General features: G+C 42.4%; 1 protein-coding gene across 1 annotated transcript in view; it reads right to left on the bottom strand.

The window, feature by feature from the left end:
- Positions 1 to 7,997: 7,997 nt before the first annotated feature.
- The window catches only part of LOC8032470, a 47,213-nt gene continuing 33,592 nt past the window's right edge, over positions 7,998 to 21,618 (bottom strand). The window contains exons 2-3 of the mRNA XM_029978549.3: positions 17,011 to 17,391; positions 7,998 to 8,401 (exon numbers count right to left, since the gene is read on the bottom strand). Coding sequence (XP_029834409.2) covers positions 8,007 to 8,401; positions 17,011 to 17,391 — 776 coding nt within the window. The 3' untranslated portion in view covers positions 7,998 to 8,006. The remainder of the gene's footprint in view (positions 8,402 to 17,010; positions 17,392 to 21,618) is intronic.

Genomic DNA, 21,618 nt, shown 5'->3' with positions numbered 1-21,618 from the left:
GAGTCAATGCGTCACAGGTTTCGCGCGTCAAACTCCACGTGTGAACAGGCCGATTTCGCGAAATCTTGGTTTCGCTAAACTGTGGCGTGTTGAAGAGATACATCGTGTGAATAAGCCTTTAGGAGTAAAACAGGGTGAATACAGTTATTATTTTAAGCACAGGAAATAAATCTGTATATCAGAACTAGCACCGACGCGCTATTTGTTTCGGGTGCAATGCAGTAAGGAGTAGATTTATTGATTTTTTTTTGATAACACTCATTTCAATGTGTAATGAGTAAACTCAAAAGAATTGCTATTGATTGGGTAACGATAAACCTCACTTGAATTTGTAATGAGTAAACTCGAAAGAATTGCTATTGATTGGGTAACGATAAACCTCACTTGAATTTGTAATGAGTAAACTCGAAAGAATTGATATTGATTGGGTAACGATAAACCTCACTTGAATTTGTAATGAGTAAATTCAAAAGAATAGATACGGAGTGGCTAATGATAAAACTCATTTAATGATGAGTTTCTTATGAGTTTCATTTGACTCTATAAAAACACATTAGAAGCTCAATTGAAACTCATTGTTCATTTTTGTAAGGGCACACAGCCTCGCAATGTATGGAATTGAGCTTAGTGATACTTTTATGGCACTTGGGCTTATTGTTTTTGCTGGACCCCATTGTATCGTGATTTATGTTAGATATAAATAAGATATGTGAAGTAAAATTGAGGACTCTAATTAATTCACGCGTGCGCGACTAAATTCGAGCAAAATAAAGCTCAGTGTGAGCACGATCTGGTCGAGAGGTCAATAAACAAGACCTGTATAGAAGGCTCTGCTATATATTTTTATCCGCAAAATTATTCTATCAGACATATGCGGCTACATAGAGAACCGGCCCTATCATAACAAAAGCAGTGTGTGTGTAGTTGGGTAGTTGGCGCAATATCATAGTAAATAAAACAGCGCAAGGACAGAAACAAGTCGAATACACCAAAATGGTTACAGTCCTTGAAAAAGAAAAAAAATCTTTGAGCATTTAAGAAACCTTTTCTTTTTTCGAGAGTTTTTCAGCCAGTTATTAGAGAGTTTTAGTAGATCGTTCCGATACCTCCGATAGCCCCGATAACGATACTATGTATGCGCAAGGGAGGCGGTGGCTGAGTATCGGGATATCGTTATCGGAGTCATGGGAACGATCTACTAAAACTCTCTACTTTAACAAACTATGGAGGTGGTGAATCCCGGACAAAAGCTCACCGGACAAAAGCTCACCGGACAGAAGCTCACCGGACAAAAGCTCACCGGACAAAAGCTCACCCATTTTTTAACAGACCCGGACAAATGCTCACCAGGAGAAAATTTCATGTTGGTCTTATAGAGAAACGAAGTTTAGAGAAAAAGGCGATGAGTCTCCTTTTGGCGAATTCGGCCACCGCGAAGCGGCGTGTACGGATAAGTCGGGCGAGTTAAATTTTTGTAGTGAGCCGCCGCAGACTGCCGCCACAAAGCAGCGGGAGCGCAGAGGGGGCTTGGGTTAACACGCGCACCAGTGATACACGCGCGAAGTACAAACGCCTTTTTTGAATAGCGTTCCATTTTCGATAAACGGCATATCTCTAAACTGAGGCTCTGCTTTCTCTAAAACGTGCTTCAATAAAACGTGCCCGTTCTCTAAAACATGTTTCGACTAAATAGCATTCGATCAACCGTAGTAAACCCTTGCGTGGGATGGGGTACAATTTCAGCTAAAAATGGTGCAATGTACATCGCGTCCGCATTTGATTTCAGCCCGTGTTTCGCCCGGGTAGCGAAAAAAAATGAGGTGAGCTTTTGTCCGGGTCTGTGAAAAAACGGGTGAGCTTTTGTCCGGTGAGCTTTTGTCCGGTGAGCTTCTGTCCGGTGAGCTTTTGTCCGGTGAGCTTTTGTCCGGTGAGCTTTTGTCCGGTTACCGGAGGTGGTCCTATGCGCTTTGCAATACAACGCGAGTCTCACGTGATATTGACCGGTTTTGGGGTAAGAGAAACTGACAAGAAACATTTAATGCGCTCTCAAATTCAACACTTTTTGAAGAAAGTCACACGTGATCTATAGTTGACGTGCTTACTGTGCGTGGCCTCGAATTCGTTGAAATCGAACTTCTTCTTTTGCAACGGTAAATAATCTGTTCAGCCGAAAGAATGCTGAAACATACGTAACCGTCGAAAAGGGTTGCTTTGTAGTAATGTACATTATAGTAGTTCCCCTTGGGGCCAAAGCAAGTCGCGCAAACACCCAGCAATTTGCTGGTTAAAGTGAAATCTACTAAACTCAGCGCCGTGAATAGCAATGCAAGACAATGTTTTTGAAGTAAATTCTTACACCGTTTTAAGCGTTTTTATGTTTTATTTATATAATTTTAAGTACACAAAATTAATCACGTATAAATAAAGAAGCGACATACTTCGATCAAATGTTTATTCGAGAAATCTTTATTTTTTCGGTTTTCTGGACAGAGTCCATCAGCTACAAAAAGAAATACAAAATGGAAAGCGAAAAAATTTTACACATAACTGCCTCGGTTTTTATGTATTCCAGGTAGCTTCCTTCTGGAAGGCGGTACTTTACTGACCCATCGATGTTGCTGAATGTGTCAGGAAATATTCCAATGCAAAAGTGCAAGCCAGGGGATCCAACGCATCAAATACCGGAGGGGAAATGATACCGTTTCGTTGTAACTTGATGTTGCTGAAACGAGAAAAAAGAATATATGTATATATTAACCGATGTGGTACAGTAATAATAGGAGATAAACTGCGGTAACCTATTACGAAAATACACTATATAAGTAAAAAAAAATCAAAACATAGCCGAACAAGCATTATAAAACTTCATTCAGGATCAATCATTTGTAATGCAAGATTCGGAAGGCGTTCCTTGTTATTTCGATCGACAAACTCACAAACTTTCAAGGAGCTGTCAACATTCATTAGATGCTGCTCAACTTTCTGGTGGTCAAGAGTGATATGAAAATGTTAGCGTTTCTACTACGAAGTTTAACAGTTCAACTCTAAAACATCTCTGCATTGTGAAAACGGCGATGAAGCATGGCCGATAGAATCAATGTAAATATAACAAATGGTGAGAATAAATGCACTCTTTTGTCTATATAGCTAGCGCTCTAAAAGGGTTTCGCACTTACGGATAGCACAAATAGACAAAATCTAAAAGCCTGCAGATACGCAGGGCCTGCGACAAGTGCCTTAAAACACAAGCGACGGTTGAAAACGTTTCAACAACAAAAAATATAAGACAAAGGCACGACAGTAATGCTTTCACTATAGTCTGGGACAGCTTAAAAAAACGAAGGGGGGAGGGGGGGGGGGGGGAGGTTATTGTTAAGGTTTCATGTTTCGGTATTTACGGGTAGCCGCCGAGAATCAACCTCTGATGCGTTTTTCTCGGAATTAGTGAAAACCACGAAGCTAAAGATTAAGGCCGTCGTGTATTTAAAAAAAAAAAAAGAAAACAAATTTCCAGTTTTACAGGAAGCAATGTTCTACACTACTTTTTTTTTCTTTTTTATCCTTTGGTCCAGAACACGGTCACCTTGAACTCTCCTCGTGAATGTTCTTTTTTATCGGAACCTCAATCCTTGCCCCATTCCCTTCTATCATCTTTACCAGCATTATTGGAGGGAATATTAAACATCTAATATTATATATTATAATATATTTTCATTAATAAATACACAGTCACTTTACAAAACTAGCCCGATACATACCGATTTCCCTCCGGATTTCAAATGCGACACCGGTAAACACCGATTCAAACTAAAATCAAATAAATACCCTTTAATAACCCCCGAATTCGAAGAAACATAAATACCGAAAATACGGAACCCTCTTTGTGACGTTCATACTCTTGTTTTGTGATGCGCTCTTCGGCGTTCTTTTCGGCGAATGGCTCAATAGCATTCAATACGGCGCGTCTTAAGGACGCTCGAAATACGCCACATCATGGGTTTCCCAAGCTGTTCATTATTGCAGTGGTGTAGTGACAGACAGCGTAAGAGACGCCTGGAGTGAAGTTAAAAGGAATGAATTCCAGCCAAAGGGCCCTCAAAGAGTACAACCCAGCATTTAGAAACGCGTCCAATTTCTTCATCAAGGGCGTCCAAAAACATTAAGACGCAGCTGATTTTTTTTTTCCTTTTTTTTAATCCTGTTTGCTCATCGATATACTTTTTTCTCTTCTTTTCCGCATGTGTTTATTTGGCAGCTTTGCTTGCCAGGTGATGTAGGCCCTGGGTGTACACGGTTGGCAAGGCACGCAAACACGTATTCATGTTGCCCGGTGTATGCTAAATGCGCCGTGACTCCAGTGAAAGCATCTTCCGGATTTGTGGATCCACGTCAAGCACGCCCGTGTTCGCAAAGTTAATTCGATAGCCAAGGTCGTCGCAGTATTCGGCAACGGCACAGCGCTCACGATGAAATATTCGCACGTCGTTCATTTGTTGACGAAGTCGCTCAGGAAAGATCTTCGTTTCGCCGATGTCGGAGACATGACACTTCGTTTGGCCGTGGCATGGATCGGCCCAGTGTGGACACTGGCTTGTGTTCTACTTGAGCATCCACAAGTCGTTACTTTCAATGGCTTGGACCTCAAACCCATGGGCTGTCGTTCTTTTCTTTTACAACATTATTGTTATAGGCAACCATACAGATCTTTGTCAAATATGTTTACGTTCCACGCATTAAGGGGCTTCTTTATGTTTATGATTTTTGCCTCGTCATTTGGTTTCAGGCGTGCCTCGTCATTTGCTGCAGTGCAGTAATAAGATAATTGGGACTAAAAGTACGTCCTGGGGTCCTTACGCTGACACTGATTATAAGTGCAATAAAACACAAAGCCTTTCTTGGAGGCAAAAAGAAAAATGTTTCGAACAGATTTTTTTTTTAGAACAAATGCTCCACACCCATTGATGCGCGCACCGAGCTACCGCGTACTTAAGTATCTGAAGCTGCCTGGTGAGCTCTATGTGAAACTAAGTAAGGAGATTGAATGAAAGCCGGTAGGGTTACCAATAAAGCGGCTAAGTGTAACGTTAAGAAAAACTAGGCTGTTCAAACTGAAAAGTTTTGGCCTAAAAAAAGGTGGCAAGTGGCGGTCATTCACACCACACTTTGAGGTTTCGTGGCGATGCCAGTCGTTAACCATCAGAAACAAGGTAAGAGTAGCTTTAAGCGCTGAAAGTTGGTTTGATTGCTGCTGTGAACCCGAAAAACCACAAGATGTGGGAAGAAGGATGGACGGCAGCTGGTGGATGCTGGGACCTCGTTTTCAGTAAAAATAACAAAAGGAAGACGTTTACAATTCTCTGTAATGGTAAATAAGAGCGCAGCTCTTGAGGAGGAGGAGGGGAGAGTATGCCCCTCCTTTTCTTCCGTACCCTTACCTTTTCACCTCTGCTTCCCTCGCATTTAGCGAGAAATTTTCGTAAATTTCCCGCTAAATGTAGCCAAAGCTTTCACTGCTCAGTTTAGCGGGGAACTATTCGGGATAAACTTAGCAGGAAATTTAGCGAAAATGCTCCCGCTAAATTTAGAGAAAAATTTAGCGAAAAATTTTGAACTAAATTCTGCGTGAAAGTTTAGCAGATATTCTCACACTAAATTTAGCCGGGAAACTGAATTGGTGTCGAGGTTACGTGACTTCAATTTCCCCACTACATTTAGCGGGGAAACAGTGACTTCCAATAACGCAACGCGAGCGGTTACGCCGACGCCGACGCCGCTCATTCCGGAAAAGGGCGCCTAAGAGCTGCGCCCTAACATGTTTAGTGAGATTTTAGTTATTAAAGACCCAAATGAGGCGTATTTTCCGATTGGTGAGTGTTCATAATGCAACCGAATGGAGAGTGAGGCCTGCCATTTTTACAGTTTAATGCTGGTTAGCTATCCCTTTGTGTTTAATATGCAGTAGGTGTGTAACCTTCGAAAATACCAAACTTTCAAAGGTGCCTTGCCGGAGCATGCAGCAGATAAACTCGCCTTTCGCCTCATCAAATTGCAAAAAGACCAATCCCGTACTTCGTTTCAGGTTATGTGGTGCATGAATGGGCGGTACCATACTGCGGACTTCCTATTCAAGGCGGCCAACCGCCTCGGTATGTTTTATTCCGAGGAAGAAATCAAAACTCTAGTCAAAATATTTGTTCACGACATTGCCTTCCAGTATCTAAATCGCACTGAACTCAGCCATTTTATGCCAACCAATCTTTGATTATGTTAGTAAACAATCCCCCCCCCCCTCCCCCCGAAAAAAAAAAAGAAAAAAAAAAGACAGAGCTTATATCGGCTAAAATGTAACGCGTCGCAAGCATATAAAAATAAACAAATTAAAAAAGTACGTTTCACTTCCTGCTTTATATGGCAGAGCGCCTTGCGCAATCATCTATCAATAAAGAGCTGTGCTGCACGAGAAGAACGTTTAGAAGGCAGTTAGGAGGGTGCTCGACAGTAACATAAGTTATCCAAATGGTCCATTATTTGGCCTCAGTAATGAATAAAGATGGTCAAGCTGATGTTCTTTTCTTAGATTTAGCGAAGGTGTTCAACAGAGCTTTAGATCACGAGTTAATGCACAAGCTGAAGCAGGTATTGGATAATGATTTCCTGTTGATCTCTTATATTCTTACCTTACCAACCGTTAACGGTTCGTGTCTCTGGTAAAGATAATATATTGAATTACCTTTTTTATATATCTGTAGTGCACCAGAGTTCTTTACTCAGACAACTGCATTTTTTTATTAATGATCTGATGGTATGTAAACCCTCAATACAATGTCGATTTTTCGCAGATAGGTGTACAGTGTTTTCTAAAATAGATTGCTTTTCTTATCAATAATGTTTAGATGATAGCCTTCAAATAATATTTTTGTGGTGTCAAAATGGTAAATGGACATAAAGGTTAAGAGATGCATGCAAATGACAATAACGCTGAAGAGAGCACCATTTTCCCCTACATTATCAGCTCCAATACTTTAGCAGTAGTCAATGAATACAATTATACAGGTGTTACAATCACCTGTAATTTAAGCTGGACTTTTCACATTCTGGAGGTTATTGCCGAAGCGCCTAGAAAGCATGTGGTCGCTAGGAAGACTGTGCTCCTCAAACTAGGCTAAAGGCGTACAAATCTCTAATCCGTCCTTTGGTAGAATAAGCGAACACCCTAGCGACCCTCATTTACAATCTTATTTAGGTCAGTTAGAGGGGGTTAAAATTGGCACAGTCTCACTTTTAATTTTCATAGCAAATAATCGTCTTTCATTTTTGTATGCTGCGTCTGAAGTGCATGATTTGTATGTTGAAGGAAAGTAAATAGCCTAACATTTTTACATAGTATAATACATCAAAAAATCGTTTAAAGCTTGATGTCTATTTTGAGTCTAACGTAAGCCGTGACAAAAGAAGGATGTATAAAAAACTGATTCCTGAATTTCGTTTAAGAAAAGAGATTAAAAAAAAAAACATGTCCGCATATTGTTTGGAGAGTGGAACGAGTTGCCTTAAAGCGTGACGGTTATTGCTCTTGTGCTACGTGTTTTAGTGAAATTGATACTTCTCTTCGTTTGAATGGACGTAAAGAACTGAACTGGTTATCGTAAAACTGAATGTTTATGCGCGTTAATTTGGTTTACTGACTTTATGTTGTGTTGACTAGACCATGCGTTGGCATTCAAAATTTGACCGGCAGTTTCTTCAAACTACGTAAATAAACAAGTAAAAATATTATAACAATGATTATTCCTCATCTTTAGCATAATTTTCTCGTTCCGTATATATTTTTCAATAAATGCAGCTATTACGGTTTCATCCATGATTCAAAGCGTATTTAGCAAAAAGATGTAATGATGTTATTTTTTCCTGTTTAACTGCTCAGGATTGTTACAATCGCATGCAAGCTCAAAGCGAAGCAGCGAGTCGTCATGACCGGTTCTCGTACTCACCACGCCGAGAGTTCTCTACACTCCCCGAACCTCCGACACGGCAGGAGTCGAATCCTCACCAGGGTCGGCTTGCTTTCGCGTGATCCTCCGGCTAATTGTCCTCGTCCGGTTGTAAGCCCCCGGAACGCTGATGATGCACTGGAACTCCGTCGATCCTTGGCGAGGAGGTAGACGCGGGATGTCGAAACGGGCAGTTGCTCGGACGTCGTAGAAGGCTTCGTCCGAAGACGGGCTGACGTACGTCTCTACAGGGGATAGCTGGGTGGTGTGGTTGTCGAGTCCGATGCTCCAGAGAATCCGGAAGGTCACCTCCGGAGCCGGGACAGCATGCTGTGCCGTGCACTCGACGCCACCGACTGTCTCGTTTACTTCGGGACTTATGATGCTGAACGTTACGTTCTGAGGAGGAGCTGAAACACATGTTCGGAAGAAAACTAAAAACAGTTTCCACATCAGTGAGGGCTTAATCGTAAGCTTTACTATATACTAGGCTAAAATTTACGAACTCCCTTTCTTTGACAGAAACGCTGTTTATGACAAGGGTTCCGTGACCTTTTGGTGTGCAGTGACTAACCCTATACGCTCGCACCACCGCACGCGCAGGCCTTCCCCGTATGAAACATCCCAAGGAAATAACCAAAACAAAACGTTGACGAACGCGCGTGCGGGATGCAATTGTTTTAGGCTTTTGTTTTGGAACAGTTACTGCTCCAGACGCCGGTACGTGTGGCGTATGTAACACCACTCCCGGCATGCTCCATTGGGTAATTTAGAATAGTTTTTTTTCAATAGATGATTTATCATTAGGAACCACCTTCTAGAGAACCAGACTCTCAGGTAGATAATGAAGTTTCCTCAAATATATCCCGCTGTGCGACCCGCGTCGCCCGTGTCTACGCTGCCATCGCCCTCTCTTTATTGTCGTTCCAAGCGCTTTCGTGCCTATTTTCCTGTCCTTCGGCTCTCCCAGGATGGCAGTCTCGTTGCACCTGTCTACTTTCCGCCGAGCGGAACGTTTGGGGGTGTCTATTGTCGGTGACAGGTCAAGAACGAAGTGGAAGCTCCTCCCACCCCTTTCCACTTCTGCCGAGCGAACGGTGGAAAGGAGGTCGCCCTCTCTCCACCGTTCGTTCCACTAGAGTGGACAGGTGTAGAAAGAGCTTCCACTTCCTTCTTGACCTGTCACCGACGATAGTTTTCTCCGGCTCCTTGGTGCGGGTTTGTGTCATGTTCTAAACAACCTCGCTGGTCATCCACCTTCAAAGAGTGGAATGGCTCATGATTTTTAACATCCTCTTCGTTTTGACTACATGGAAACATGTCTCCAGAGTTATTTATTTTTAGGTGTTTTATGATTCGCGCGTTAGCCATATCGTGGAAAAACACTTAGTGGAAAGAAGTCCACCAAGTGTATGTTTACGTATATACTCACTGTCCCTAACAGTGGCCTGAAAGCTGGGGGGATGGGGGGGGGGAGGGATGAAAATGCCGCCCCCCCCCACATCTACCGATTCTGTTCATACGTCTGGCCCATCATTAAAGCAGTTGCTACTGCACAATGGTCTAATATTACAAACTGAACAAACAACCGCCAAAAGTTAAATAACCAACGCGGGATTTTGGCATACCCAAGCAAGATTCTACACTAATCAACGTGAATTTACAATTAGTTCAATACGTTGGTGGTTTATGAAGCTCAAGGGTCATATCTAATGAGGCTTGTTTGTAAATGAGCTACCGCGTCTCAAATAGGTTACATATCGAAGTTACGCGCAAAAACTAAGGTAGATAGAGGCGTCTTTTTTATTCAAAAATCCAGAAAAACGTTCCGACTGTAAACGATCGTCCCCTATAGAACACTAAACATTTACTTATGGTGTCACGCCGTTCATAGTTACATCAGTAGTTTTATTCGAGTTGTTCAAGTCATATTGCGATGCCATATTATTAGCCAAGAATCCTTCCTGTGATGCACGTTTTTCTCGTCTCCTGTCTAGCGGATATACCTCTACGAGAGTTTGACATTTATCGCGAGTATTATGTATAGCTTAATTATTTACTATTGATTAAAATTTTGCTGAGGGACGTACGTAGTCAATTGGTGAGGGTATCGAGCAAATGTTCTCAACTGGCCTTAAAGTTTATATCTGACTGCATTTTAAAAACGTCACATATTGAAAAAAAAAAAAAAACTGAAGCCTACTTCCCGAAAATGCGATGAGCAGGATAATTTACTTCCCCTTTGTCATTTCAGAAATAATAATGAACTGTACCTTTGATTTGCTACCTCGAAAAGGCTGCTTTGCTTAAGTGACGCGTCTGGTTGCAAGTTAGAAAGAGTTCAGCTCCTCAGGGGCTCTGAAATTTCTGTATATAATTTTCAGCTTACGGTTGTCAAGTTATTGTTCTTAAGAAGCAGTCATCCATTGTTCCTGGCAAACAGTGTTATTTATTTGTATATTTATTTTGAAAAGTTGTTGCGAAGGAGTGTGTAGATGAGGAAAATGCTATTATTCCTGGGACCTCCATCAGTTGGCTAACTATCACTCCATCAGATCGCCAAGTAGCGACTTGCCCTTCACTCTTCGCCTACACCTCTACTGGCTTCCCCTTTTCCCTAACCCTGAAATAAACAAAACACTAACTGGTTGGTGAAGGCGCAAAACATTTTCCTGCCTCCTGCGGATATCCTGGAACCTAGCAGTGGCCGAACCCAAGAAGAGGCACAATGCCAGGCGAAATAAGTGACACGAGATACCAACACATCGTCCAACGTATCGCCCACTCCGTGACTGTGAAACACTGTTAGCGGGACCCGCGCGCCTTGTCCGGAAGTGAAGATGAGGACCTAGAGTCTTGCTGAAAGCATTATGAACCAGTTAACAACCGCAACAGAGACGGCTCTTTAATACTGTAATGCCCAACAACATTTCTCGAAAGCATAAAATTCTGCGATTGAAAATCCTAATAGACTGAGAGTAAAATAATGCATTCCAATGTTTGTTTCTTTTTGTGAAATGTATTAATTATCATACAAATTGGTGATGTATCATATATGATACAGTACGCATTAAGTACGCTGAAAACATGAAGTTGCACTAAGAGTGGTATGCGCTGGAACGATTGCGCTCCTTCGTGTTGCAGAGGTGTACCAAGCACTTTGTGCATCGGGTGAATGAAAAATGGTTGATTGATGTACTGCAGTGCCTGCAGCACTGCCTTGCTGCTGTCCACCCAGGGAATTGGCCGACAATGTCTCTTCTAACGTATTCCTGCCGAGCAGGGTCGAGTCTTGTTTTCTTTTGTGGGGGAGTTGTGCCGTTCTTTGGACGCCCTCTGGCGACTTTGTTGCATTTAACATGTGCATCAGCAACCGCCGCTTGGAACTTACGCAGCTTCATGTGATGCCTCTTGAGTTGTGTGCCATACCGTACGGTAGAAAACGTAAAGGTACTAACGTCTGGATTTTACTTTGTACTTGCACATCTGGACGAGGTAGTTATGCAAGTCCACACAACCCATATACGAGTTGTAAGTTGCTACAATGCGCGGTTGCGGCACATCAATGTGAGTTTTTGAAGTCTTGTAATACCGTCTGACAGATCTGATGGGCGCATCTCCAACATAGTTTGACGGAAGGGAGACAGTACGGTTATCGAACCATCGCACCAAGCAGAGAGTTTCATCTGAGTTCACTCTAACGTCATGAGCACCTCTGCCAGTGGTTTTCACCTCTTTCTCAAAAGCCAATCGGCAGCCTCGTAATCGGTTTTGACGAAGGGTTCCCACAAACCCAATGCCTCTTGTCCTCAAGGCAGCTGCGAGAGGTATGGATGCAAAAATATTATTTGCGTGTCTTGAATTTTTTTTTTCTAGTTGGAAGGGATGCACACATGTCCACCACGGTGTCCCCACCAAGTTGATACGTGTTGTTTATGCCACTTTTTTCCTTTGTACACATTGAAACAGTACAGTATTCCAGAAGCTCTGGCCCTTCCCCAAAGCTTGGTGCCCCAAGGCACAGGCTCCTTTGGCATGTATAGCTTTACAGATGTGCGCCCTGTGAAACTGATCATTATCTCATCGATAGAATTAAATTCTCCAGGTTCAATGTTACTGAAACTTCTTTCACTGCTTGAATCCATGGCCGTATTTTCCAGGCTTTGTCTTTCCTCAGTTATTCTGTCGCTTCCAAATGTTTGGTGGAGTGAAGATTTCTGACGATGGCTTCAAAGCGGTTGCGGCTCATGCCATCAGCAATTTTGCAGCACCTTGACTCTGACCCCCAGTAGTATCTTACTGACGGCGCATCCATCAGCCCAATGTGGACTTACATGCCTATTACTTGCTCCTGTTTTTCCCTACTGACGGTGATCGAAGCTCTCATTTCTGGTGGCTGTACGTGTTCGTTTGTTCGGCAACTTTTTTCATCATCTCTCTCGTAATGAACGGACTAAAGTACACTAAGGGACTGTTCATGTCTTCAGGCACAGGAAACTCTTCAGTGAAAGGAAGGTCTTGGTTGTTGTACAGGAATTTCCTCCAACTCCCGTCGTCTCGAGTCGACATCTGGGCAGCAAGAGAGTCCCTGTCACTTTCAGGTTCTTCATCTTGATCAGATACTTCAGCGTCCTGGTCGTTCGAGTTCGCCAGTTCCTGAGCATGACGAATGCTCAAGACCTCGTCGATAAATTTATCACCGCTGCTATCATCGACATCAATGTCCTCGCCATTAACGAGGCATTTCAAGATGTTCCTGGCTGTTGTCTTGGCTGACAATACAATGAAAAATTAAGTTAGACTATAATAACTATAGGAACGCCTGTTTTTGTACATTACTGTATCACACGTGCTACAAAGCATTTTAGTTACACTAAATGCCCAGAGTATCGTACGTGATACGGAGATTCGCTACCACTCGTGAACGACGGCAAAACACATTGGCTGAAGTTAAAACACTATGCTAGGCAAAGTACAATATTTACTAGGCGCATTCTGTAGCATAGCAGGTACAAAAACGTACCCAGACGTCCTGTTTGAGGTCTGCAAAAAGTGCGAGCCAGAATACTCGACGTGCTTGGTTGACCAGGCTCCATTTTCAAAATGCGTCGATTCCCCAAGCGGCGGTTAGGCGAACTTTCGAAATCGAAAAAATATTTTCGGGGATGCAGCGTGATATATGCTGGCGTGTTGAGCTCTAAAAGGCTGCCTTACGTAGCGTATCACACGTGATACGTGGGGCATTACGGGGTTAAAACTAAGTAACCTTTCTTTGCTTTTTTTTTTCATGAAAACCACCGCTATCCGTTGCCTAGGTAATAACAAGGACACTATTAACTTCTGGGATGAATTACAGGTGCCGTACTCCAATGCGTTTGGTGAACCCGAACATTGGAATGAGTAGGCCAGGACCCAGTTGCTCCAATGCTACCTAACGCGGGCTTTTAGGTTAGTCGTATATTTAAGCGTCCCTCCTATGAGCTCCTTTCAATCGTGGTACCCAAGTCGTTTGCAACCGTCAAAATACTTGTCGCAGAGTAGGACGTCCCAAGATGTTGACGGCAAAGCATTTATAAAACGTCCTTTGAACCGCCTTTCCGATGTGGCCGACATACTTTTATAGACACCTGTTTAACTAGTCTCGTATCTGCCACCGTATCCTGGGGACTGCGAGTTATTAAGGTACCGCTACAGACATTTTGTGATCGTCTTTCATAACCCTGGGGATCGAGAAACCTATTTAAGAACAATTCAGAACAAGATGTTGGTGTTCCTTTTGCGGCAATACCACCCGCTTAGGCACCAGCGGAACCGGCGCCCACGAACTTCTCCCTCCGCGCAAACCAGATGTCACCGATAAACCTCTGAGACTAGGGATGAATGATTTAATATGGTGATAGTTTTGCGGAAAGGAGGTTCAAGGACAACTAGCTTCCTCCTCATCGACTTCTTCCTTCAGAACAGTGCGTATACGTTAGAGGCATTAGGCAACGTAGATTCGAGGGTGAAGTCCCTCTTCTAATAAGCGAAGAGTCATTACAAAACATAAATAAGGAGCAGGCTTAGGGAAAGAAGTAGGAGGAGGTTAATGATGTGATTTTAGCTTCTATACTTCGCTTCTCTCTAAGTCCACCGCAGCCTATGCTACGAACTAATGAAGCTAGTCAAGCAACGCTGAGAGTACATCTAAACAGCTCTCATCGTCGTTGTGAGCTATCTACCGACTAAACAAGTCACGCAGAGTAAATGGACTGCTATCTCGCGCTCATTTTATGCCTGATTGATGGAGTCAGTGATAGACCCCTATGACAAAAAACGTCGTAACGAAGTTCTTTTTTTTTTTTTTCTTTTTCTTTTTTTTTTTTTTTTTTTGCGGCGTGATTTATTTTAACGGATCGTGGCGTCAGATGCGTTCGGACCTAAAAGGGCACTCGAGTGATTTTTCGCAGATTGTTTTGGTTAACATAATGGTGCGATAGACCTTGAGTTGATAAAAAAAAAAAACGCCCTTGCAGTTTTAGATGGCAAGATGTCTTAGTAAACAAAGCGCAATAACATAACGCGGATAACAATTTTTTCTTTTGGTGGGGGGGGGGGGGGGGGGGGGATCCTCGGTTCCCGGCCACCGAGATAAAATTTGACCTATGAAAATAGCTAGTTGTATCGGGATTCTGAATGTTAGTGTTATAGCTGTTTTAAAAGCGTTGTAATATTTTTTTTTAAGTAACGTGAAATTTTTAGGTGTAGAATACATAATACAACAATTATTGTTGAAAAGCGACGTCCGACAGCGCCTTTTGGTTTCTGCCCAAAGACGTAGAAATGAGTTCCGCGTCCGGATCTTTGAATATTGTTTAAGTAGAAAAATTCGCTTCCCAGAAACATATTTTTTTTAAATTCCTTGAGCCTGTAGATTGAGTTATCTCCATAAATAGACGATCTGAAAATCTACTTGAGTACCCCTTTAAAGATAACAAGAATTTTAGTAGCAGTCAGTAATGCCAGAATTTTGTAGCTGTTGTCGTCAGCGGTTGGGAGTAAAGTAGTAGTAGTAGTTTGATTGCCGTTAGTGGTTAGTGGTAGTTAGTAGTATACACTAGTAGGGTTTGGTTGTGATAGTAGTAACATCATAGTAGCAGTCAATAGTGAGTAGTTTAGAGTCATGCTAGTAGCAGTGGCAATAGTCGTTGGATTAGTGGTGGTGGTGTTAATTAGTATAGAAAGTAAATTGTTTGGGAGCTAGATCAGTCTTGCTCTTGTTTTTTGGGTTAATATTATTCTATATTATTTTTGTGCATTTATCATTTGAACAAGTGTGTGCACCAACTTGAAGTAAATGAAGCTATCGACGTTTTTACTGACACGACTGCATACTCCCAAGAAGAACACAATCATGAGTACCGTCTCCTTAAGAGAAATTTAAAAAAAAAAAGCTACACGCGTGAGTTGGTAGTGTTGGTACTTTGCGAGTGTTTGTGCTTTAGCCACGGAAGCACTCAGGTAATTTCTGGAGGCGCATTCTAAATCACAGATTTTGCACTTATACATCTGGCTGTGGTCCAAGTGAGGAAGAATCAAAGTGCATGGTCTATATCCGATGAAGCCATGCAGCCACCGAGGAGCTTTTGCCTCGCGTGATAAATCGTTTTGATATTTTGTTGTCATCTTAGCGCCGATCATTAGCTCCCAATTTTTTTCTCCGGCCTTAGCCTGGAGCATGTTGTACTGCTTGTCGGGGGGCTTATAGCATTGCCCTTTCAAAGTATTTGAGCGAGTGTCTTAGCTTTTAGTTGATCGCAAGAAAGCATACACGATATCTCAAAAACAAACTAAACTTTTTAAAAAATCTGTTGGTAGAGAAAAATATTTTGCAAATGGCATGTAGCTGATAGGTATATTATATTTAAAAAAAACGCATCCCCACGTGGTTACTGATGTTGATAGGGGCGAAGCTCTGGTGGTGCTCGTCTGCGTAGACGCTGAGCCGCAGCATGCCTAGCCTTTCGTTCGTTTTCATCCATATCACGCTGCGGTCAAGTGCTCAAATGCGTATATAACCACGTTCCATACCGCACATTCTCTTTCTGACATGGATGAAAACGAACGAAACACTCGGCATACTGCGGCTCACCGTCTACGCAGACGAGCACCACTAGAGCTTCGTCCCAATCAACATAATTCACCTAGTGAAAATGCGGTTTCCTTTTTTTTTTTTTTGCTTTTTGTTTTACATGAGCACGGGAGCACGTCCTCACGTGCTCGAGAGCACGAGTACCCGACGCCGGACATTGGACGGACATACGGACATGGCTAGCCCCCCAAGCAGCTTCGCCCCTAAAAACTAATTTCAGGCAAGAATAGTATTTGTCGGGCTTGCGGGCGTCCGATTCTATAGAAGAATTACTCGAAAGTATAAAAAGAACTCTCTTTTTCTATCTGCAAATATCTCGTGATACACCTTAAACCGTCTTGCATTTGAAGCACATTACCGTACTGAGGAAAGCCTCCTGTAAGAGAATTAAACTTTTGAAATATATAATCGATATTTTTGCTAAACGTGGGCTAGGTACTGCCTTGTTGAAGTAGCTGACATAGGTCTTATAGATACAATTTTACGAAATACTTGAGACTTGCTGTGTACCAATTAATAAACATTATTGAGGATACAAAAAGTACCAGTGATTATGAGTGTGTGCCAACCATTAAACAACATTCGCCGGCTCATATGAACTTATTGTTTATGACGCACAGAAAGCCAAGGGGAACCAACGATATACCTACACTCAGATCGAAAGTGCGGCATTGGTCCAATTGATAATAATAAATTGCAAATCTTTAGGTAACTTACATGGTATAAACAAATTTCACATTATTGGTATTTACAAGCAAAAGTTCCTGCTCTAGTATAGTTCAAGATTGTCGGGGGTGCTTAAAAATACACTTCTAACCAAATTTAAAAAAAAAAAAAAGATTAATAGCAAATTCTAGGGAAGCATTGTCTAACGCAATACGCACTCACCATACACGGTCATGTTTCCAGAGCGGGATTCCTGGCCTACCAAAGAAGACACCTGGCACGTGTATATTCCGCTCAACTCCGTCGTAGGTCGCATGATCTTAAGTGCTCTGAACTTGTTTAGGTCATTCCCATTAGGCACGCTGAAGAACAGGTCAAGTCTGTTGCGAAGTTTGGGCCCAACGTGACGCCCCACCGAGATCTCCGGAATCCACTGGTACAGGGGAACCGGGTCGTCGTCCAGGAACCACTTGACCACGAGGCCCTGGCGATCGGTGGGGTCGCTGTCAAGCTCGTACTCGCAGTCCAACACGACCGACTCCGTCCCGTTCTTTACGAAAGTTGGCACACTCAGTCTGGTGATCCTGATGCTTCTCGCAGGACCTGCGTTCAAATAGCGTTCTGTCTAGACACGAATGGCCTCAGCTCTTCGAAATATTCGTTTTTTTTATTAGTGTGACATTTTGAATTAAAACTAGCCAACTTTTTCTCTTCAGTGTGGTGGTGTTACGAGAGTAAAAATAAAGAGCACGAAACAAAACTTGGATATAGTTTTTTGGAATTACAGCATAATTGTATGGGAAATCTCAAACTTTCATTGTTTTGAATATGTGTTACAAATTATAATAAGCCTCTATAATTTCCAGGAGTACACAGTGGAATGTGTCCATAGAACTTTCCTCGGATCAACAGTCATAAAAAATTCAAATTGCTATTTTTTAAATGAGCTTGTAACCACAGGAATCAGTTTGTACATAATATTGCTAACTTTTAAGTACTTCAGATATAATAAGAAATTGTTAATTTCTCAGTGTCGGCACAATACAAGATTCAAAACAAAAAATTAGCGTGAAAGTGGCACTATATAGTATTAAAAAATGTTTTTATAATTTATTTGTCCCTATCCAGTCGCTGCAGAACACTGTAGTTTACCATGTCTCAATTAGAATTTTGTTTTCAATAAAACTTATAAGGAACCGCTGAAGCCTAGAAACAGTAGAATCGTCCTTTCTATTATTACGCTGTCATTTAAATTTGGCGTAGATATGAAATTATGCAATAGACCCAACGGACAGATATATATCCTATTCTGATGTTCAAGGCATATGGGAGACGTCATAAACTTAGAGTTTTATTTAAATAAACTATAAGTAGAAACCGTTACTGTGGCATTGAGCATCAAAGAGATAAGATTAAATAGAAATAAGAAACAAGCTAAAGGAGCCAAATTAGTAATTTGTAAGATTGTTGAAATACGATCACCACTGGGAGAGCCGTTCGATTTGTTTTTCGATGAACGAAACAGCTAAATTAACAAAGTTTTTTCTATGCGAAGTATAAAACCAAAATAATCCTAACGCATTCAGGAAATACACCAAATCAACACCCGCCAACATGAAAAAAAAAAAGAAATTGTTAGAAACACCGGAACAGAACCACGCGAATCTGATGTAGCTCGATTGGGGCAAAATAATACACTGCATTATACGCCTGGGACGAATTATTCCCTACTGCCAGAGCCCTTCATTACACTACTGGTTAGGAATGATCTCCGTAACGCTGTGAGAGCTTAATACACTACCACTCGCGTTGCTAGCATCGACAGGCTGGCAAAGACCGCCAATTCAGCCTACACCACTTGGAGTCGGGCAATCGATAAGTGGTACAGGTATCTCAAACCCACTCCGAACAAGACGCAAATAGACCGCGGTGACGCGTCATCGCACTGACAGCGTTTATCGTTATTGCAAGCGTCTTTCACTGTGTCCACTCAGACAGAGAATTCAACTTCCTTTTCTACAACTCTCCAATGTATTTTTTTTTTTTTACATCTTTGCGAACAATAAATTCTTTATACCGTTGTCGCCGTCATGTTTTAGCACCAGCAGCAATACCATCAAGCTCAGGCACTGCGAATCCTTGCCTGTCTCTTTTATGCTCGCAAGAACACCGTTTGTTATGAAAACAAAGCAAAAAAACTCTGATCCCTAGTTTTTGTTGTTAGAGATGATTAATATGTGACCGGTGCTTGCATACCGTAATGAAATTCTAGCGTATAAAAGTGTCGGTACAGAATAAACTGTTTTCTGAAAACCTAGTGTAATCGCGAATTTAGAGTGGCTCAGTGAACCTGGGGTGGCCAAATAAAAACGCCACCTTCGAGACAGTGGCGCTCCGGGTGGTAGTTTGTGGCCCCTTGTGTTGGCGGAAAATTTGTGAGCAGTATTTTATTGAAGGAGTCTGATATTACCGTATAAAGAGGCACTTCGTTCTATTTCCTTCGCCTAACACCTGAAATGTGTTCAGGGCTCTATTCAAAACAATTGTTTTCGAGGTGGTGGTCTCCAGGGCGGACGGGGGAAGCAATCGGTTGTATAAAGATGAAATAAAATGAACCGTTATGAGATGTCCTGATCAATGAAGCTGTCTTGTGAAGATATGTCCGGGTTACGAAACCATTTGTGACGCTCATTATATTGCTGAACACAATCGTGAGCCCAAAAGATAAGCCAAAATATTCCATATCACCAACAAACGTGCATACTCGAAGGGAACAGTAAAATACAGCGGAAACTTGGAAGAGTCAAGACGCCGTCGTTTTCAAAGAAAGGATTGTAAGTAAGAAGTCGATTTTTTCTGTCTCCATGAAAAAACAAAATTGTAGAAGCGAAGGCAGACAAGAAAATGTACGGCATCAGCGAATGGAAGCATCTGCAAAACGTGCATGCGCCTTTTTGGGAGAAAGATGTAGTTACAAAAAAAAAAAAAAAAAAAACACTAGGAAATTGGGGTTAAATCTCGACGAAACTTTCTCGTCCCTATAGCATATAAAAATAGTGAAAGGCCCCGTTTTTCGAAACAAAATACCGCACTCACAATCAACGGATTCGCGGCAGAATCTCAAAGAAACTCGCAGAAAGTTCGCGAAAAGCTCAGACCCAGCGAGACGTTAAACTTTAATTCGTCTTACCTGCGGGGGGATAATTGGGCCCTTCTCCGTTTTCGGGAAGAGACGGCGGCGTTTACCGATCCGCTTTTCTCAAACGCGGATACCACGGCATGGCACGTCTCTTATTTGCTCTATAATTCAGGAACGGGGGGTGAACTTAGCCCGCGCTAACATTCCTACCTTCCTCCCGTTCACGTATGACGGGGAAGGAGGAATGGGGGACTTTCGATCCTCAGGGCTAATTGGATTGGGGAGTAATCTCTTCGGCGAGCGCGCCATCGCTTCACGCTACGCCGATATCCTAGGCGCTTCTAAGGAAATTATAGTGCAGCTTTTTCCCCGTGGCTTCGGTGGGTTCCCCTTTTGGCTGCGTCGAGTTTCTTCCGTGATTCCCGACACGCTCTTCAATTGATGCCTGATAATTTTACTTTCCGCTTCCAATGCAAGAACTCAAGGTCCGTCTTTGGTTCCAAATCGCAGAAGGAAAGATTTTGCGGAGAGACATACACTGAAATTATATTCGTTTTTGTTTCATTTTGAGGCCCGACGTTTTTTGCGTTGCGAGTAATAAAATTATTTGGGAAGCAATCGTCGAGTATGTGCAGATCACGCATCAGTTTACTTATCATATGCTGGTTGGGAACAATCGGTCCCGTGATGTTTTTGTGTTGACTGAGCATGCACGTTTAGTTCCGCCTCCCTCTCGGGCAAGGCTGGCCTCGCATAGAGGATTCGAGAGAGATCGTAGGAGCAGAATGAGATGATTGTGTTTGTGTTAATTTGTCTCGTTAGCGACTTTGTGGGAGGAATGGAATGTGAGAGTGGGATGTGGTTAAAGTAAAGGAAAATAGAATTTCGCTAATCTCAGAAATGGGACACATAAACGGAAGAAACGATGAAAGCATACGTGGGACAAGTATTCTACAAAAATATATTTTTCCACGCCAATTTCCGTTTCCGCATTAATTACGCCGTTAGACGCAAATCAAGCGGAGGTTCCTGCTCTAGGATCTGCCTATTAGCGCAGAGAGCGCCGCTCTTCAATTCATTTCTTGGCTTTCATTGGATGCGGAGATCACTGACTTGTCAAATATTCGCTGCAAAATTACTTCTCACCTGGAGCGGTAGTCTTTTGTTCGAAATATTGCTTTAGAAACGAGCAATCTAGATAAAGTCAATATTGTTTTCCAAGATATTAAGTGTTAGCCTATTCCGCTTTCGTTTCAAGCGACCAGTAACATGGCTGTCGGCGTTTCCGCGAACAGGTTTGTGCGACGTATTGCCCCTTGAGCCCGTCTGTATCGACGAACGCGAGTTGTTTCCGCGTTCATAAATGTGGGTGCTCAGGAGATGCTTAGGCGAAGATATAGTCAAGCGACGTAGTTTGCAGCAACTAACTCTCGCAAATACAAGCTTTCGGAAACGCTGCGCGTGTGCTTGTGTAGTGGGTTGGGCGTAACCCTAGCGCCATACGTCAAGGATTTTGCTTGATGTACCTTGATTTGTTCGTTTGCACGTTTCGATGTTAAATAAAAACGCTGGTTTTTCTTATTATTTTTAAAGTGGCCTTCCTATTTTGATTATTGCGGAACCGTTTTTGTGGGGACCATTGTTTCAGTATTGCGAGGTAAGCTACACAGGTCAGAATTTGCGAGTCACCT

The sequence above is a fragment of the Ixodes scapularis genome, unplaced genomic scaffold (assembly GCF_016920785.2).
Source record: "Ixodes scapularis isolate PalLabHiFi unplaced genomic scaffold, ASM1692078v2 PGA_scaffold0__279_contigs__length_252992795, whole genome shotgun sequence".
NCBI classification, from domain to species: Eukaryota; Metazoa; Arthropoda; class Arachnida; order Ixodida; family Ixodidae; genus Ixodes; species Ixodes scapularis.
The sequence above is the reverse complement of the archived record's forward strand: the minus strand, read 5'-3'. Positions and strand labels throughout refer to the sequence as shown.